Below are 22003 nucleotides of genomic sequence, written 5' to 3' on the forward strand. Positions count from 1 at the left end.
GATGGGCATGGTGAACCAGGTGCATCATTCTCATTCGAAAGGTGGAACATGAGCAATCAACGAGCGTTGTTGGGGATCCATGAAGTAATCTCTACTATGGTAGAGGCACGTGGCTCTCAACGCTCATCCTACAAGTACCAATGTGGCCCTCTGGATAGTTAGGACCTCGTATAGGGAGACCAAGCCCCAAATGGAAACCCATCTGCAATCTTGCATAAGATCCAATGCGTCCCCTTGCCCTCCAATACAAACAATCATTAGAATAATCAAGTAAAATAGCTTACAATTCATAGAACCAATGGGGCACTTCATGGCGGCATGCCCTTCCATAGTGGGCTTTGGCATGTACAAGTGTCTCCAAGCTCAATAGGGGACTAAGCAAGGACCTTATTAGGTGGTTTCAACCTTTAAAGGGGGTGACATGTCCATGGTACATCCTTAAAGTGGTAGGTGGCAAATCATATAATAATGGAATGGAGTAGGGATCAGGGAAATCATCCAAACCACATGTCATGGTGCAAGGGTAGCTATAATAGGTGAAGCCCACACCTGAGCATGTGAGTGTAGGAGGGAACAAAACGTGGTACATGAGTTACCCCGACCTTTGTTTTTCCACCCATCTTCATATGCCTTTTGCCTTTGATTGATTTTTCTTTATAACTGCTCGGGGTTACAGGTGATAAGAGCATGATGCATAATATGTAGCAGTAGATACCCCCTTAAGGTGGGGCAGTTCATCGCCCACTAAGGGTTGGGACAATCATGGGTTCCTTTATAATGGAGGAGGCTCATCTAGGGCCCATAGGACCTAGGGTGATTGCCATGGGTAAGGGGTAGAGCTCATGTTTGGCTTTTGCCCAAGTGCTAAATTTGTATGTCCCGACCATCTTTTGCATTTTGTTGTACATTTCCTATTGAGAGTGGCAAAATTATGCTTTTCCTTTTCTTTTTAGCTACATCAACCTCCAAGGCATCGTTCCAGGCCCAACCCAAGGTGTGGACAAGGGGAGGGGGAGACTAGCCCTATGTGGACTTGGATGAGAAAAGAGATGAATGGGGCTTAAATGAGTGGAAGGGAAGTGATGTGGATGGTGTAGGGAAGCGGGACCACGCAACTAAAATCAGTATTTCCCAAGATAGTGTCAACCCTAAAGCTAATGGCTAGTAAAGAAATCCCACGAGACTAGGATACAAGGGTAACCATGAAATCAGGCAGTGGAGACAAGAATACAAACCTAACCCATTCTTTCCAATGAATTCCCCCACCATTCAATGCCCAAAAGTGCCCGTGAAAAGGAAAATTACTCGATTATACGAATGAAAAGCCATACCTTTGGGGTCAAGAGGGCCACCTTCAAACATACAATCATGACAAGTGGTCGACAGACCACATCGACCACATGGTTGGCTCAGGTGATAGAGACAATGGCACATCGAGCTATTTGGTGGCTTCAAGGGCTTTTGGCTACCAGCTGAGGACCATCTAGGAGAAAACGTTTCTCCTATATACACTACCCACAAGTGGTGGGTAATAGGCTTCAATCATTGATCTATAAAGTGTAGCATCTACCGAAGAGGATTCATCATCTTTACCTAATTAGCAATCTGTAGTCATGGGTGTGCTCATAATGACATATTCTTCCATCCCACACCACTTAAGCATATATCTAAGATATTTTGCCTGCTTTAGTTCAAGTTACTTGAAGTCCAAGGAAGTAAGATAATTCGCCAATCATAAACATTTCAAATTCCTTAGACATGTTTTGAGCAAATTCATGACTCATCTCATTGCTATTGCTGGCAAAAATTAGATCATCAACATATACAAGTGTAATTAGCAGTCTATCTTTGTCTATCTTCATGTAGAGATTGCTTCCAGCTACTCCCTTTTTGAAACCTTGTTGTTGTAGATAATGATCTAATCTCGCATACCAAGCTCTAGGAGCTTGTTTTAATCCATATAAGGCTTTCTTCAATTTACAAACAAAATCTTTTCCTTCTGCTAGATCAAACCCTTCCAGTTGTTCCATGTAAACTTCTTCCTTTAGGTCACCATTTAGAAATGTTTATTTTATGTCCATTTGATAAACTTTGAAACCTTTTGAACAAGCAAATGCCAAGAACATTCTTATAGCTTCCAATCGGGCTACAGGGACAAAGGTTTCTTCAAAGTCAATTCCTTCAACTTGTGAGTATCCTTTGCATACCAACCTTGCTTTATTTCTGATGATTTGTCCATCTTCATTCATTTTTTTTTTGAATACCCACTTGGTTCCAATAATATTTTTATCCTTAGGACGAGGCACTAGCTCCCATGTTTCATTTTTTTCGATTTGATACATTTCTTCTTCCATAGCTTTATCCAATGAGGATCCTTACTGGCTTGAATCAAGTTTTCTGGCTCAATCATGGATAGTACAGAAACATCATTCTTTTTAGGTGTATTTGTCATCATTCTTCGAGTTTATATCCATTATCTATATCACCAATGATTTGATCTTCCAGATGATGTTTTTCTCTGAACTTGACTCTTGACGGAGTTTGAGAAGGTTCCTTTTGACTTTCTAACTCCTTTTCTTCCTTTGTAGTATCTTCTTCATCTTCTTCAAGGATTGGATCTTCTTCATTGGCTTCAATTTCTCTTTCAAGAAGTGCCTCGTCAATTTTTACATCAATGCTTTCTACCAATGTTGCGAACATCGGGATCGGGATAAAATCGGCAAGGGTCCAGAAAACCAAAAAATCATAAAAATCGGGAAAATATCGGTAAAAATCGGCAAACATCAACAAAATTAAGATACCATAAAAAATATCTTTAAAAATTGGCAAACATCGGCTATGCCAAAAAATCGTGATTTCGAGATAAAATCGGGATGTTATCGAGATGTTCGCAACACTGCTTTCTACTACCTTCTGCAATCGATTGTTGTAGCATTTATAGGCTTTGCTTCTTGTAGAATACCCATGAAAAATTCCTTCATCAATACATGAGTTAAACTTACCTGGTGAATCAAAATTTATTTTTATAAAGCATTTACTTCCAAATATTCTAAAGTATTTTACTGAAGCAAGTCTTCCTTTCCATAATTCATATGGAGTTTTGTCACTATTTATTTTGAGTTGAGCTCTATTCAAGGTATATATTGTTGTCCAAACTGCTTCTTTCCAAAATCAAGCCAGTAAATCAGCTACAAGTAACATTGTTCTTGCCATTTCTTGTACAGTTTTATTCCTTCTTTCAACTACTCCATTTTGTTGAGGAGTTCTAGCAACAAAAAGTTCTCTTTTGATTCCATGTGTTTCACAAAATTCATTGAATTCTTTTGAAGTAAACTCTCCACCTCTATCTATTCTAAGACACTTGATTTTTTATTCTTTTTCATTTTCCACAGGAGTTTTGAAATTCTTAAAACATTCAAGTGCTTCTGATTTAAATCTTATAAAAAATAGTCATATCATTCTAGTATAATCATCTACAAATAGAGAAAAGTACCTTTCACCTTGTAAGACTTGAGTTCAGGTTGATCCACATAAATCTGCATGTCTGATCTCCAAAGGTTTTGATATTGAGCATTCCTTGGTCTTGAAGCTAGTCCTTGGTTGCTTGCCATGTTGACATGGGCCACAAACAATTTTTTCAAGTTTTGAAATTTTTAGAATGTCTCTTACTACATGTGTTTTATTGATTTTAGCCAAATTTTCAAAATTTAGATGTCCCAATTGCTTGTGCCATAACCAGCTTTTATCTGTTTGACTCATGTAGCATTTTTCTTCTTGAATTTTACTCAAAATATATACGTAATCTGGTGTTCTTACCTCGTTTCCCACTAGTTTTTGTGAAGAAGATTTTCTTATCTCACAATCCTTTGCTCTAAAAATAACATCATGTCCTTGGTCATAAATTTGGCTAACGCTTAGAAGATTGTGCTTGAGACCTGCAACTAGTAGTGTGTTTTGTGCTTTGCCTTTGCCATTAACGAGAGTCATTGTCCCTTTACCAGCAATCTTAGCAGATCCACTTCCAAAAGACACATTTCGATCATTTTTATTTAATGAGATAAACTTCTTTTGGTCACCTGTCATGTGAAAGATGATGAACCTCCTCAATAATGATGTGATCAATCGTCTGGTAGTTTGGGCAAAACCCTACTTGTCCTCTGGCCTTGAGTGTAGGTTTTAACCCTGTACGGAAATTACCTGCAAACGAATTCTTAAAAAACAGAAAATATACAAAGGCGAGAAACACAAAACAAATACACAGATATTTTCCCCTAGATGCCAAAATCGAGACTACCAGATTGATTTTTCATTATATTCCTTTCAATGTTACAATACATATATATAGATGCCAAAGCATTCATAAACCCCAATCCATTAACCCTGGATTAGAACATAACCATAGTTCCCTTGACCAGATCTACAAAATACGATGGGCAGAAAACCATCAGGTCTAAAACCATGTGCAAAACCCATGCACAAAAACCTGGGTAGGTTCACCCACCATCTTTGGGCCTGCCCTGCATCCTTAGGTCCGCATATATATAGGAAAAGAAATCGAGACGCTGCGCCCTGCGCAACGAATAGGGGAGCTTTCGCCCCCCATCGCGTGAGACTAGTTGTGCAAAGAATATAACATGCACCTGACACTGAGATGGTGATTCTCTAGCTCCTCAGAAAGCCACTAGTATAATATTGTGGCATAGAGCTTAGAGAATGTATGGTTCACCATGATAGTCCAGTAGTTGTTTGTAGAAATATTGCTCCATAATTTGTGGATCGTATGAATAATATGTCCGGGCCACGAGGGGGGGAGCATGAATGTACCACATGATTAAATAAATTGGCAACATGGGCATTAAGGGACTGGACACCCTACTTGAGGAATTCAAATTGAAATTGGTACACATAGCTCTAAGTGCTCTCTTGATGTCCCATTCAGAGAAAAGATGGCACACAGATGTTGAAATTTTGATGTTCTATGTTGTAACAATTACTTATTCCAAAACTTCTTTTTGCTGCAATATTAGTTAAACAATTGTAAACAGAACATAAACCAAATGCGCAATTGAAAATAGCCAAGAACAAGATAAGACAGAGAATTTAGGTCCAACGACCAGGGCAAAACCCACAAGGGGAAAACCCAACCAGATTCTCCTTCTATTAGATATCAATTGTTCAACAGAGATACAAGGTACAATGAGAGACCAAGAGAATGAGTAAGTTCACCCAAATCTAAACAACTTGTAGCATGAAGATCACTGGTAGTAGTAGTTGATGCAAACATTGAATCAACCTTCATGTTTTGCTCTTACTCTCCAAGTATCTCTCTCTCACACAATCTTCTTCAATTCTCTCCAACTCCCTCTCTCAAGTTTGAAATCTTCTTTCACAATGCACAAGTAGTGAGAATGAGATGATATGAGATACATATATATAGGAGGAGCAACAAATTCTGGTCATAATGAAGGAGCAATACACATGCCTTGAGGAGTTACATATGCCATTTAGGGAGGTACACATGCCTTTGTAACTCGTGCCATTAAGGAGGTATGCATGCCTCTGTAGCTCATGCCATTAAGGAGGTATGCATGCCTTAATAACTTATGCCATGAAGGAGATCAACACATGCCTTAATAACTTATGCCATAAAGCAGAGAATGTAACATATGCATTAAAGAGTGTGTAAGAGGATTTTTTATGACATGCTTTAATGAGTGTGTAAGAGGAATATGTCATGTTTTTAATGAGTGCGTAAGAGAGAGTGCAACATGTCCATTAAGGGAGAGAGAGTAACATATGCATTAATTGAGGGGAGTTACATATGACATGATTGAGTGCCATGGTTAAGAGACATGAATTTCCCTTTAATAATAAGATAATAGTATCATAAAGGATAATACTAAATAATAATAACAATAATATTGATGATTAAGTCGAGATTGAACTATTAGGATTGACTAATGATAAGTTAAGTGATTTTCCATCAACTATATTTGATTACCAGTTGATGCAAGGTGATTTACTATTTTTGAAAAGTCATACTTGAGATGCTAGACATGACTTTCTACTTTTAGAAAATCACTCCAGAATTGTCAAAAATAAGATTTTAGATAAGGAAATTCATCCATGAGCTGCCAATTTTCAACAACAGAGGCGAGAGAGGAGACACGAGTGGGAGGTTGTCCAAGAATATCATAATGGGAGGTGGTATGGGAGAACATGGTCTGAGGGTCAATGTCAGGCAAAATGGTATGTGATTGAGGAAAAAGTGTGCACCAAAAGGCTTTAGGGAAGTCGCAAAGGGCATCACAAAATTCTTGTCATCTTTGGGAGAGAAATGCTCATTTTTTATGATGAAGGAGATTCCTATATGTTTTGCAAAGGTGAGGGGAGGAAGATGGGACGTGAGTGAGAGGGAGTCGGAGTTGTTTATGGAGGGATTTGCATTCATTATCAAACCAGCATGGTGCAAGAGACAGGGGTAGGTTTATGGGAGTGACAATGAGTAAAGTGGGGTAGGAGTCGAGGTCTACTTCCATGGGGATCAAGGAAGGGATATCATATTTCGCTGTGGTGGTGTCAAATGACCTAAAGTGTGAAATTGGGGCAAGGGCGTGCAACTCCTAAAGGTGGGTGGTGCAAGATGCAACATAATCTTTGTCAAAGAGAAAGGTGGTGCAAGGTGGTGGTGGGGTGCATTGGGGGATGGGAAAGGGAGAGGAGAAGTAGAGAGGGAAAAAGGTGAGGAGGGTGTGGTCTGCCAGAAGGAGGTAGGAAACTGAGAGGTGTTCAATTTATGGCAGAAGTTCTCGATTGGCCAAACATAGTCCACTAGGGGGAAGCAAGTAAAAGCTCATGAGCATACTAAACAAGGGAGCCCATTCAAAATCAATAAACTATGTGATTCACCCAACTACAAGAGATGCCTCCCATAACCTATTAAGGGACCATTGTTATCATGTGAACTCCTATGAAGACCCTCTGGCTCTAGGTCGTGGAGGCAAAGTGTATCCTTAGCTCTTTCGTAAAGAGGTACCTATAGAGCTTTGTTGCAGGCATTGAAATCACCAAGAAGAATGATATCCCCAAGAGTGGATTAGTAGGAGATGTTTGCATAGAGATCAAGGAAACAATCTCCCTCCAACTCATTATGCATTGCAAAGTGCGACAAGTTTAAGGAAAGCAGCAAATTGCAATGTAGTTGTCCTGAAAAATCATTCCCATGGAATCATATCCACATAAATTTGGCATGATCATCTGATGATACCATAGTAACCCTGCTTTGGAGGGAGTATTGTATAAGAAGTGCAACCCCCTCAAACCCTCTAACACTATCAGACCTAGTCTTATGTCAACATGACCATACCCAATGGTACCCATGGGTTCAAGAAGGCATCTACATGGGGGTTGGTGTGCATCTCTGTGAGGAAGAGGAGGTTGTGAGACTTGATTATGTCATGAAGTGTGCCCAATGAAGACCAAACTCACCATTACAATTCCAACAACCAAGGGAGATGGTGGCTCTGTGTCCCTTAACACACCTCCTACTAAACGGGGTCGTCATTTTGGCCAAAGGGAATTAGGCACCCCACTATTTTTTGAACCTCTTGTGCTGCCCATTGCATAGATTTAATGCTTGAGGACATTGGTAAGCTTCATTGGATACATGAGGTTGTGGAGAAGGCAAAATACATAACCAAATACCTATACAACCACACTATTGTCCTAAACACCATGAGAAAATACACTGAAGGTAAAGAAATTGTTCGACCTGCAGTGACTAGATTTGCAACAAATTTCATATCTTTGCAATCTGTGGTTGAGCAAAAGATAAATCTGAAGAGGATGTTCTTGGGACCTGAGTGGATGGCATCTAAACATTCCAAGACCCTTGAAGGCATTGAAATTGTTGCACTTGTGTTTAATGACGGTTTTTGGAAAGATGCCGAAGAGATTATTGCTGTGACAGAGTCCCTTGTTAGAGTTCTAAGGTACTTCAAGTCTTTTAACTTTTTCATTTTTAAAATTTCATTTCAGGCTTCTTTTTATTAACAATGTTTCATATTTCTTTAAATTTGAATGCTTCAACTCTCAGGATGGTTGATGGTGGCAAACCCGCTATGGGTTACATTTATGAGGCGATGGATCTCGCAAAGGAGGCCATCAAAAGAAGATATGGGGATGAGGCGGCAAAGTATATACCTCTTTGGGACATTATTGATGCACGTTGGGATAGGCAATTGCATTCCCCCTTACATGCTACTGGGTACTTCTTAAACCCACAATATTTTTATGATAAGAGCAAATTTAATGAGGATGGGGAGGTTGGCAGAGGACTTATGACATGCATGGAAAGGTGCTTGCCTGATCCAGACTTTCAAAGTCGTGTCTTTTCCCAACTACAAGATTATAGGGCGCCATCTAAATTGTTTTCCTATACCAGTGCTATACGAGAAAGGTCTAAGATGTTGCCAGGTACCCTTTGAGGCTTGAAGGCTTCATCAATTCATTAAATTTGTTTAAACTTTATTTTTTATGTTGAATGTTTTATTAAATTTTGTTGTCTTTTTAAGTTTTTACTATTTAGTACTTCTACTCACAAACCCTTGCCACTTGCTAGGTCTTTGGTGGCAAAACTTTGGTAGTGATACATCAAATTTGAAGAGATTTTCCATTCGAATCTGAAACCAAGCATGCAGTGCTTCAGGTTGTGAGCGCAACTGGAGCATGTTTGAGAAAATACATTATAAGAAGTGCAACCGGTTGACACAAAAACGCTTAAATGACCTTGTATTTGTCCATTATAATATACGACTTCGCAACAAGCAAATACTAGCTGAGAGCTTGAATTTGAAGGTTTCATAATCTAATTCGTACTTTAAAGTTCAAAATCAAACTTTAATTCACATTTCAATGTCTTGTGATAATGACAGGTTTGGATCATTCACCAATCGACCTTGAAGAGATAGATTTGCAAACTAAAAATGCGGCAGAATGGGTCCAATTAGAGGAGGCTCCTCTTTTAAGCCTACATGACTTGGAGAACTTTGAGAGTCAAGCAAGGGAAGGAATCGCTTCTAGTTCTCACTCTTAAGAGTCTTAGACTCTTAGTTACTTATTTTTTTCTGATTAGTATGCAGTTTTTTGTAAACTTTTAGAAGCATATGCTTCTAGTTCTATGTAGTCACTGGTTAGGAGTCAAGACTCAGTACTTTGGATCATGTTTGGACTCATAACATATATGAAATACTTATTCATTCATGATATTTTGGACATCTATTGATATTATGCATTGTTTGGACATGGCTTTACCGAATATTAATGAAAAATGTTTTTTTTTTTAATTCAATAATGTGTATATTTTTATTTATTGAATTCAATGATTTTTTGCCGATTTTTTCCCGATCCGATTAAAACTCTTCGCTCTTTTGCCTCGCCGATTTTTTATCGATTCCGAGTCCAGTAACATTGCTATAGAGTCCCTGTCTGCGATCACAATTGCTGAGGGTTTCCTGCAATGGTGACCGTGGGGTTTCCTTCATTCGTTACTCCACAATGCTGCTAAACCCTAAAACCACCCTTTTTGACACACCTTGCAATCACCTTCAAACACCCTCGAACCCTGCTGCAGTTGGAGTGGCGAAGGACGTAGCCAGTGAAAGCAGAGCCAGGTCGCAACAAGGTTTCAAAAAACACCAACTGTGTCTGGACATTCTAGAACCTTGAAAGTATAAAATTCAGCAGATGTTTGTGGCCTGAAATTGACAAGTTTTGAGGGTAGAATTCCGGAAATGCAATCTGACACAAAGCTAATGTATAGTTGACTACAACCTAACCTACACTTGAAATAAAATCACACATACATTCTGAATTGAGGAGGGCAGTACTTTTTTTCTGAATTGCAAAAATTGCAAGAGTTTTTTATTCCCATTTCCTCCCAATTTCTACTGTCCCTCCTTTTTGCTGTTTCATGTGAATGTCTACAGAAGTTTCTAGCTCATTGTCAACCCAATCCATGTTTGTGGCCTGAAATTGACAAGTTTTGAGGGTAGAATTCCCAAAACGCAATCTGACACAAAGCTAATGTATAGTTGACTGCAACCTAACCTACACTCGAAATAAAATCACACATACATTCTGAATTGAGGGCAGTATTTTTTTCGGAATTGCAAAAATTGCAAGAGAGATTTTTACTCCCATTTCCTCCCAATTTCTACTTTCCCTCTTTTTTGCTGTTTCATGTGAATGTCTATAGAAATATCTAGCTCATTGTCAACCCAATCCATCCCCAATTCCAAAATGCATTTCCTGATGTTTCCCCTTTCACATTTCTGATTATTAAAGACATCACCTCAAACAAAAGTAGTGTTGAAGAAATTACACCCTCAATCTTTAACAAAGTTAGGCTTACAAGAGTCAGATTCTGTAAGGCTAATCATTATATATAGTCTTTACTACTGAAATTCCTTACAACAAAATCATAGCTACCTTAGAGAAAGCCGCTCCAAGAAAAGTTGCTGTTTCTAAGTAATGTCTATAATTCCGTCCTTTCTAGATGGGCTAGAAATGACCTCAGACAAATGCATTAAGTTGAAATGCATGTATCTTAGATCTATAGCAGACTTGGAGAGGGAATCTTATTAAATTAAAAGTAAACTTTAAATATCAGCTGTTGGTTAGAAGGAATTCCTTCAAACAGATTTAGCCTGTCCACATATCTGTATCTTGTATTGCCACCACCTTAGTGAACGAACATTATTTCTTTTATTTTAATGAGATATTAACAGTTGTATCGATGGAAAGTAAAACCATGCATCCAGGACAACACAACCTTGGGGAATATTGTAAGCATTCTTGATTCTTTCCAGCAACTTGTAATCCACTTCACATCCCCACCTGCAAAGTACACTCAGGACTGTAGTCTTTTTCACAACTTCAGAACCACTTAGCAGTTTTTTAGTTTATTGCCAAAATTAAATTGAGTGTGCAGCTGCTTGTCCCTAGCATATGATGGCATAAAGAACATAAACTCATTAAAGCACCTTTTTCACAAGATTAGTGTTTTTGTCTTCTTTTATAGCAGCAACTACACCTTTTATATCCATACCTGCATTAAGGGAGACAAAAGGCAAAAATATGGCAATAATACATAAGTACTAGGTTAGATAATGATGATGCAGAAAATAAAACAGTATAAAATATTTTAATTTTTTGCCAATATTAAACTCCAAAAATATTAATATTAGTGATGACTATTGTGTGATTAAGAAACAAGTAATAAAATCTAATGAATCCTGACTCTTACCTGCGCAAAAAGCCCGAGGTGAACTGCCCTCGACAAGAACACACTTGACCTTAGGATCAGCAGCCCATTCGTCCAGATACTTCTTGTATTGGATGTCCATCTCTGTGATGAAATCACGAAGTCAGTTACGTTCCTTCGTCTGACAGACAAACAGCAACCCCATACTTACAGCACAAAATAACAAGAAAAAGGAGAAAAAAATGCAAGATAGGCACGATCATATCTGATAGCAAAAGGAAATTGTATTAATTTTTAAATACTACTTAGAATGTTGAGCTATTCATAACAAGCTAGCTAGTAGCACCCATGCTAAAAACCTCATCAATATTGCAAAAACAAAGCCCCAGATCTATGATTTGAAAAGTCCGCGTAGCATGTAGATTCCATTCATACAGTAACATTTCTTTTAAGAAAGGAACATATTTCTAGCATATATCATGAGTTGTCATTATCAGAGCAAGGAGCATAGATTAAGGTATCATGGATAACTTTGGAGAAATCATTGGAGGAGATGAGAATTAGAACTATAATATACGACATGGAAAACCCAGGGAATTCCAGAAAGGTATTTACCATATCTATTCATTCTATAACATAACATATAAGCCCCAAGGGATAGATCGGTTAGTTAAACCCTTTACACTAAGGCATAATGCTCAGGGAGTTCACAGGATCCATTCCCACAGTCCCACAGGGTTAGCACTGGCTGACACTATTGTGACTAGTGGTTAATAGCTATGTCACAGCGTTCAGGTTCAGCAATGATTAAGTTCAACTCAAATTCAAATTTTCTTATAAGGTTAGGATGACGTTCGACATATGGTTTGGATATATATATATATATATATATATATATGAGAAAAAAAAATCATATTATATAATATAATTTGTAGAGTATAACAGAGAACAGTTAGCTCTCACTTGAAACCATGAGCGATCTCCTATTGATACCCCAACCAATGATTGGTTGTTGCACCCACACTTTCTTCACTAGGGTACTTTGTTGCCGCCTTAACCCACACTTAGAAGTTAGAATTATCGTGGAGAAAATCCTTATCTCCACTTGGTGTGGCCTTGGGGGCAAGTTTTGAGTTGACGTTATCACTCAATTCCCAACTCCTTCGTTTAAGTTTACTCCTAGCAAAGCCAAGGTGGGTCGACCCTAGAAAAATCTAAGATTCAGCTTGCTCAAAGCTAGCAAGTTAGCTTTCAAGAGCTAATACAAGGTCATAAATATACACTTCAAATATATAACATCAATTATAATTACAGGCTCAGTGAGCACATACATCCACAAATATAGCCAGATAAGACCCGTGCCAAAATATAACTACTTGCTAAGGATATTCCAAGTGAAGATACAACTTTGCAAAACAGCTTGGAAAGAAAACAAAGTGCCACAAGATAGATGTTTCCAAAAGTAATACTGGCAAGTTATAACTTTAGCAAGTGAAACAAATGAAACAAGTGCTTGAGAATGAAATCAATGTTAATCAACTTGGAAAAATGCTTAGGTGATAAATGTGATACTTGCAAATAAACGAGATCTACTCAAGACAAAAAACCCATTCCAAATGTGAGCACATGAAACACAAACTTAAATGATGATGTTGCTTTGTAGTGTACCTGCTTTGTAATGTGATGATATTATGTTAGTTAATTTTAAATTAACCCTATGTTCTAAACCAATTTTCAAAGAAATTTGTTTCCCCACACCTCACCCTTGCCTGGGCCCCGATCTCAAACGAGGAGTCCATAGGGGATGGAGGTATTGAGAAATCTATAGGGTTGTAGTTAGGATGATTTCTCTTAAACATGATAACGGCTTGTGATGTCTTTTTACTTTTTCTTACTTATTAGCTTCTTCTCTTCTTATTATGTTATTCTTATCATCAAACAGCTACCAAACACAAGAAGATCAATAGTACACTGAACACAGGATATAGGCTACAAGTCAGGGCCAAAACCTCTCCACTTGAGAAGAAAACCCACAAATATCTTCTCTACTTATAGATTCTTCAAATGCTGATTTCCAAGACCTCTAGACCAAGACCAATACCCTTCCAAGACCAAGTCCGGCCTTCTTGATGATGTGCTTCCTTTGTCCAAGTCAAACGCAGTAAAATCTCTTCCAACAGCGCAACTTCGACCCCCAGCTACAGAATTTTGGCCTCTACTGCAGGTCTGAAATTTTCGGCCCCTACAACCGTTGCTACCTCCACACGTGTGAGCAAATCTACGGCTTCCAAGGCTTCCTTTGACCTTCGCTTGAGTTACTCCTTCTTCTATGGCTTGAGGATGACCTAATAGACCTTCCTTCGACCTTCTTTTTGGAATTTCTTCAAGTTCGATCTTGCAGCAGCAAAACCCTAACCTCCTTCCTTCACACGTGTGAGAAGAGAGAGAGAAATTGTTGAGAAATCTATAGGGCAATGATTAGAGTGATTTCTTTTATCTTTAATAACTGCTTGTGATGTCTTTTTACTTTTCTTATTTATTAACTTCTTTACTTATTATTACGTTTGTATATCATCAAACAGTGACCAAAGCAAGAAGAACAAGAACACAAAATATAGGTTGCAAGCTAGTGCCAAAACCTCTCCACTTGAGAGGAAAACCCGCAAAATCTCTTCTCTTCTTATAGATTCTTCAATTGATGAATTCCAAGACCTCTAGACCAAGACCAATACCCTCCAAGACCAAGACCAAGTCCAACCTTTCCAGATGATGTGTTTTCCTTGATCAAGTCAAACCTAGTCAAATCTCTTCCACACCTTCGCTTGGATTTCTCTTCCTTCTGGAGCTTGAGGATGGCTTATTGTGACCTTTGCTTGACCTTCTTTCCCTTCCTTCTTCAATATCAAACCTGCAGAAGAAAACCCTAGACCAGTTGCAGAAACCCTAGCCTTCCTTCGCATGTGTGAGAGAAAAATAGCCCAAAGACAAGTCTCCTTCGTCTTCTTCCTTCTTCACTACCTTCTTCTTCTTCCTCCTTCGCTTGAATGAGAGAGTGATGAATGTGTCTCAAGGAGGTCGAGTTCCCTCCTTTATATAAGCCTCTCAAGGTGGACATGGCTCCTCAAAATAGGTCAACTTGGTCTTGAAGGGTATTTTGACACTTTTAATTACAAAAATAATTTTCTTTACAAGTTGCAATGTGCCCGATGGGATCTTCAACTTATGACAATGACTCCTTTGACTTCTTGACCTAGGACAAATTCTAGAAGCACTAAATGGATGCTTGACTTATAAAATAAAAGAACTTGAGCATGAAACCCATGCTCCAAAAATAATAATTTTCTTTCATTTTACAATATACAAGAATCAAAAGTACATTTCATATTTATGAAGACCGAACCTAGTTACACATTTTTCAACACTCCCTCCTAACTAGGGAGGTATTCATAAATGGTACGTGACATTCTCAATCTCAAGAGATCTCATCAGAAGAGTCGGATTGGTAACCCATTTGTATAGCATCATATCAACCAGCATTTTCATATAGTAAGGCCTTGACTAACAGCTCTATCTCTCTGCAATATCAAAGCACAATGTTGGAGAGACCAATGATTTATAGACTCCATCATCATTGTCTCTCAAGGTACATACCCCACTCGGGTGTTCACAGAGTATGTCCTTCCTTGGACTATTCTTATCTTGGATAGCTAGTCCTGAAAGAATATCGGTCCTCGACTACTCTTATCTTGGATGCCCTACCACATCCTCAGAGTATCGGATGTCAGATGCTTACCCAATCCTCCATTTTGTCTTCCCAAGTGAAGACAAGAATGATGTGCTTATCTCTCCCTCTCAATCAAGGAGCATACATCAACCAAACCAAGCTTGTCTCTTAAATACAAAAGCTTCTTATTAGGAAGAGATTTTGTCAATATGTCAGCTACATGCTCATCGGTGGAGATATATTGTAGCTGAAGCACACCATCTTGTGCTAGCTTCTGAATGTAGTGATACTTGTTGATATGCTTTGTCTTCCCATGAAACTCTATTCAAACAAACTTATACAACTAGTGTTATCACAATGTATCACTGTAGGGTCCATTGGTCCTTTAAATAAGTCGAACAACAGCTTCCTCAACCAGACAGCTTCTCTGTGTACTTCATAGGCTGCAATATATTTTGCCTCAGCACTACTTAAAGCAATTGTATCTTGCTTTCTACTCATCCATGAGATCATGGAGGATCCCAAACCGAAACATCCTCCTGTAGTGCTCCTTCCATCCTGCTCACTGCCTCCCCAGTTGGAATTTGTATATCCAATCAAGTGGACATCATTCCTCCTATCATATTTCACACAGTAGTGGATGGTTCCTTGCAGATATCTCAGCACGTGTTTGGTTGTTATCCAATGATCATGCTTCTGCTCCACTTGGAATTGAATAAGAATATTCACTGCAAAATATGTCTAGTCTAATATTCACCAAGTACATCAGCGAGCCAATCAATTGTCTGTACCTAGTAGGATCCACTGGGCTAGATTCGAAACTCCTTAGTCTCTTCAAGTTTGTGATCATCAAGGTTGTCAATGGTTTGCAATCCATCATGTCAAACTTCTTCAACATCTTGATCACATACTTCCCTTGACCTAGATAAATCTCATCAGGTCCTTGCAAGCCTTCCAATCCCAAATAGTAGTCCATCAACCCTAGATCTTTCATGTCAAATTATGTTGCTAGTTTCCTCTTACATTCTTCAATTCGACCTTCCACACCTATCAAGAGAAGATCATCCACATAAAGAAGAATGATTACCGACTCTCCCTTCTCAACCTTAATATAAAGGTTCAGATCAGCAAAACTTTTTATGAAGCCTAATCTCTATAGGTATGCATCCATCCTAACATACCATTCCCTTGGTGCTTGATTGAAGCCATATAATGTCTTCTTCAATCTGTAAACATATGCCTTTCTATCTTTAACTTCAAATCCCAAGGGTTGTTCTATATAGACTTCCTCATCAATTATGCCATTCAAGAATGTGGACTTGACATCCATTTGGTGGATGTTTCATGCCATCGATGTTGCCAAAGAGACCAACAAACGAATAGTTGTATACCTTGTTGTTGGAGCAAATGTCCCTTCATAGTTGATGCCTTCCTGTTGAGAGAAGCTCCTAGCCAAAAATCTTGCCTTATATTTATCAATACTTTCATCTGTTGCATGTTTGATCTTGTAGAGACCCCTGGAAGTTACCACAGGTTTGTCTTTAGGCCTAGGTACAATCTCCCAAACTCCATTCTTCATTATAGATTGATATTCTTCATTCATCGCACCATTCCATTCTTGGTGATTGACAGCTTCTTCAAAAATGGATGGCTCTACTTCTATTATTTTTGTCATGTGGATTGCATACCTAGAATATCGTTTGGGCTTCTTGCTTTCCCTTAATGTACCTTGAGTTGTTCCATGACCTTCTGCATCTAGAAGTGTAGACTTCAACCAGTGAGGTCTTTTTATAGATTTGAGGATAGTCACGGGTTGTATAGGTTCACAGGGACCTTCATCTTCATGGTTTGATTCTTCTTCTTCCCTAGTAACTTCTTGTTCAAATACCAAAAGTTCGTCATCATCAAAGTCCATAGGAAGATCCTTTGATTTCTTGAGTGCAATAATTACGTCAAATATCACATCTCGACTGACTTCTATTTGGTGTCCTTTTAGGTAGATCCTATAGGTCTTAGAAGAGTTATTGTAGCCCACAAATGTTCCATTCATGCCTGATTGATCCAGCTTCTTCCTTTTGTCCTTAAGTATATGAATATAGACAAGACAACCAAAAATTCGGAGATGATCTACAGTTGGTTTCTTCCCAGTGAACACTTCTTCGGGAGTCTTGTTATCTAGTGACCTGTGGAGACTTCGATTTTGTATGTATACAGTTGTCTTTGTAGCTTCACCCCACAAAAATTTCGGTAAATCTTGATCATGTAGCATTACTTTTACACTTTCTTCACTGGATCGATTCTTTCGTTCTTCAACTCCATTTTGTTCGGGATTATATGGGACTATAAGCTCCCTTTTAATATTCTCCTCCATTATCGGATCTTAAGATTTTGATTCTTCTTTCAATAAGGTTCTATACTTCAGCTTTGAATTCTTGAAATTTGGTAAATACTTCATCCTTGAATTTCATTAAGTAAACCCAAGTTTTCCTTGAATGGTCATCTATAAATGTGACATAATATAGATGACCTCCAAGAGATTTAGGAGTCATAGGACCACAAACATCGGAATGAATAAGATCCAAGATTTCTTTTGACAATGAAGCACTACTTCCAAATGGTCTCTTGGTGTTCTTACCCAATGCACATCCCTTGCATTCTTCTTCGTGACCTTCTTTCAGTTCGGGGATTACATCTACTATTGAATTTTGAGTAGGAAGGATTTTGAAATGGAGATGACCGAATCTTCTATGCCAAAGCTCACATGGGATGATTTCAATGTGAACTAAAGCTTGAGCAAGAGGAGATAACAACCTGTAAAGTCTTCCTTCACGAATCCCAATCACTCTAGCATTTTCTATGCTTGAGTTTTTACCCCATACTACAACTTTTCCATCAATGAAAGCGACTCTACCACCTTTATCTTCTAGACTTGAAATAGAGAGTAAGTTCTTATGCAAACCTGGAACAAATAGGATGTTGTTGAGATAAATATTGCCTCCATTCTCCAACTCTATTGAGGTTGATCCAATTCCTCTCATGGGATAGCTTTTATTATCACCAAGCTCTATGGAATAAGATGACTTTCCTTTTGACAATGTTTTTAGTTGCTTGTGATGATCGGTCATGTGCCTTGATGCTCCACTATCAATCGCCCAAATGCTCTCATCTTGAAATGTGCTAGAGAGTGTTGAGAAGAGTTCTTCATCCTTTCTTGGTCATTTCCTTCTTTGGAGTAAATAGGAGATTCCATACTTCTTTGATGCCTTTGAGATGACTTGCAACCATTGAACACTTCTTTAGAACCTTCTTCAATGTAGTAGAGATCTTCATAATGCCCTCTGCCAACCTTAGCTCTGAAACCATGTTGAGAAATCTATAGGGCAATGATTAGAGTGATTTCTCTTATCTTTGATAACTACTTGTGATGCTTTTTTACTTTTCTTATTTATTAGCTTTTTTATTTATTATTGTGTTTGTATATCATCAAATAGCTACCTAAACAAGAAGAACAAGAACACAGAATATAGACTGCAAGCCAAGGTCAAAACCTTTCCACTTGAGAGGAAAACCCGCAAAATCTCTTCTCTTCTTATAGATTCTTCAATTTACGAATTCCAAGACCTCTAGACCAAGACCAACACCCTCCAAGACCAGGTCCAACCTTTCCAGATGATGTTCTTTCCTTGATCAAGTCAAACCCAGTCAAATCTCTTCCAGCAGCACAACTTCCACCCCCGACTGCAGAATTTTGGCCTCCACTACAGATCTGAAATTTTCGGCCCTCCTGCAGTTGTTGTTGCCACACGTGTGAGCTTCTTCTAGCCTCTTAAGACTTCTTCAAACCTACGCTTGCCTTTCTCTTCCTTCTAGAGCTTGTTGATGGCTTATTGTGACATTTGCTTGACCTTCTTTCCCTTCCTTCTTCATGATCGAACACGCAAAAGAAAACCCTAGACCAGTTGCAGAAACCTAGCCTTCCTTCACATGTGTGAGAGAAAAATAACCCAAAGACATATCTCCTTCGTCTTCTTCCTCCTTTGCTTGAATGAGAGAGTGATGAATGTGTCTCAAGGAGGTTGAGTTCCCTCCTTTATATAGGCTTCTCAAGGTGGACATGGCTCCTCAAAAAAGGTTGACTTCCCAGCGACCAGGCTGACGTGGTCTTGAAAGGTATTTTGACACTTTTAATTACAAAAATAATTATCTTTACAAGTTAAAATGTGCCCGATGGGGTCTTCAACTTATGACAATGATTATTTTGACTTCTTGACCTAGGACAAACCCTAGAAACACTCAATGGGTGCTTGACCTACAAAATAAAAGACCTTGAGCATGAAACCCATGCTCCAAAAATAATAATTTTCTTTCATTTTACAATATACAAGAATCAAAATTACATTTCATATTTATAAAGACCGAACCTAGTTACACATTTTTCAACAGAAACCCAAACACTTGTCCTTCGTCCTTCTTCCTTTTTCGTTGGCCTACTTCTTCTTCTCCTTCGCTAGAATGATGAGAGAATGAATGATGTCCATAGGAGGTCGAGTTCCCTCCTATATATAGGCTTCAAAGGTGGACGAAATGCCCTAACTGAGGGCAACTTCTTAGCAGCCAAGCCAACTTGGTCTTGGAGGGTATTTTGACACTTTTAAATACAAAAATAATTCTTTTTACAAGTTACAATGTGCCAATGGAGTCTTCTTCATATGACAATGACTCTTTTGACATCTTATCCCTAGGACAAACCCTACAAGCACTCAATGGGTGCTTGACCTCTAAAATAAAGGACCTTGAGCATGAAACCCATGCTACAAAAATAACAATAATTCTCTTTCATTTTACAATATACAAGACTCAAAAGTACATTTCATATTTATGAAGACCGAACCTAGTGACATATTTTTCAACACTCCCTCTTAACCAGGGAGGTATTCATAAATGGTACATGCACATTCTCAAACTGAAGAGATCTTATAAGAAGAGTTAGATTGGTAAGCCATCTCTTTGCATCATATCAACCAGCGTTTGTCACATAGCAAGGCCTTGACTAATAGATCTATCTCTCCACAAGATCAAAGCACAATGCTGGCAAGACCAATGACTGATAGACACCATCATCATTGTCTCTCAAGGCACATATCCCACCCGAGTGTTCACAGGGTATGTCCTTCCAAGACAATTCCTATCTTGGAATAACACATCCTCAAGGAATTTCCTCTACGACTACTCTTATCTTGGATGCCCTACCTCATCCTCAAAGAGTATCGGATGCCATATGCTTACCCAATCCTCGATTCTTTCTTCACAGAGTGAAAACAAGAATGATGTGTCTATCTCTCCCTCTCAACTAGGGAGGATATATCAACCAGACCAAGCTCATCTCTCAAATACACAAGCTTCTTATTAGGAAATAATTTTGTCAAGATGTCAGCTACCTGTTCATTAGTGGAGATATACCGTAACTGCAACACTCCATCCTAAACTAGCTTTCGGATGTAGTGATACTCGTTATTTATGTGTCTTGTCTTTCCATGAAACACTGGATCTTCAGACAACCTTATACAGTTGGCATTGTCACAATGTATCACCGTAGGGTCCATCGGTCCTTCAAACAAGTCAAACAGCAACTTCCTCAACCAGACAGCTTCTCTTCTTACTTCACAAGCTACAATATATTCAGCGTCAACACTACTCAAAGAAAATGATTCTTGCTTTCTACTCATCCAGGGGATCATGGAGGATCCCAAACTAAAACATCCTCTAGTAGTGCTTCTCCCATTCATCTCACTGCCTCCCTAGTCGAAATTTGTATATCCAATCAAGTGGACATAATTCCTCTTATCATAGTTTAGGGAGTAATGGATTGTTCCTTACAGATATCTCAATTTATGCTTGCCTATTATCCAATGATCATGTTTGGGCTCTACTTGAAACTGACTAAGAACATTCACTGCAAAACAAATGTTTGGTTGAGTATTTACCAAATACATCAGCGAGTCAATCAATTGCCTATAACTTTTCGGATCCACCGAGCTTGATTCGAAACTTCTTAGCCTTTTCAAGTTTGTGATCATAGGAGTTGACATAGGTTTGCAATCCATCATGTCAAACCTTTTGCCGCCTCACACACACACACCTAAGTTAGTGAGAAAAACCCTTAATCCCACAAGGTGTGGTTGGTGGCAAAACTAAGAGATGCGGTTGTCACCTATTCCCAACTCTCTTCGTTAAAGCTCTCTCCTAGGCAAGCTAAGGGCGGGTGGTCCCTAACGAAAAGTTATATGATATGAGTTTCTAAGAAATTAAGTTAAGTGGAAGGCTTGTCAAAAATAACTTGTTTCCAAGAATAAAGCGAGTAATATGAATAAATGAGCAAACCTTAATGATATATTCAAAGTATAGACCAGTGACTTCAAGTAAATAACAAATGCTTGCTCAAAAACTGGAATCAAGCTACAATGATAGATAATCCTACAAAATCAAATGTTAGACCAATATGAGGATATAAACATCAATTACAACTATAAAGGAGATAGTACTTGAAAGTAAATGCTCAAATGACAAGATAATGACATCAATTACTCATGAGCTAAAATGATTATCAAAGCAACAAATATATGAAATAACTTTGAAATAGAGTTACACCAATGAAATATATTCCAAGTACAAGAACGCTAAATGTTGCAAAAGTAAAAGAATTCACAATACTTGCATAATAAATGTCTCTTGAAATAGAAGTGATATTTGCAAACATGACTCAAGTAAATTGAAGATAGCATAAATAGAAGAATTGCATTTGCAATTAAAGTAAAGTTGTGATAGTTGATTTTCCAAAAAATCTCTAAGATCTCCTTATCATTGTATTTATTTTAACCCATGTGGATCTAATGTGTATTTGAAGTTGTGTAGAGACATATCTTGGATCAAGCCTCAAGCGTGACGGGAAATTCTTGGAGGAATCATCCCACGCTTGAGCAAGTTCATTAAAGAACCCCCATTTGTCATCTCCCAAA

At 38.3% G+C, this 22003-nt stretch overlaps 1 protein-coding gene across 2 annotated transcripts in view; it reads right to left on the reverse strand.

The window, feature by feature from the left end:
• Window positions 1-22003, reverse strand: part of LOC149187472 (3-hydroxyisobutyryl-CoA hydrolase-like protein 3, mitochondrial) — a 166304-nt gene that overhangs the window by 91623 nt on the left and 52678 nt on the right. The window contains exons 2-3 of one of the 2 annotated variants that reach the window (XM_089411380.1): window positions 11306-11407; window positions 10832-10896 (exon numbers count right to left, since the gene is read on the reverse strand). In XM_089411380.1, coding sequence (XP_089267506.1) covers window positions 10832-10896; window positions 11306-11407 — 167 coding nt within the window. Of the gene's footprint in view, window positions 1-10831; window positions 10897-11042; window positions 11108-11305; window positions 11408-22003 lie in introns of both variants that reach the window. The other variant, XM_089411379.1, reaches the window with a different exon arrangement.

The sequence above is a fragment of the Pinus tabuliformis genome, chromosome 3_1 (genome assembly GCF_031772625.1).
Source record: "Pinus tabuliformis cultivar Carrire ecotype Pingquan chromosome 3_1, CPIR1, whole genome shotgun sequence".
Lineage (NCBI taxonomy): Eukaryota > Viridiplantae > Streptophyta > Pinopsida > Pinales > Pinaceae > Pinus > Pinus tabuliformis.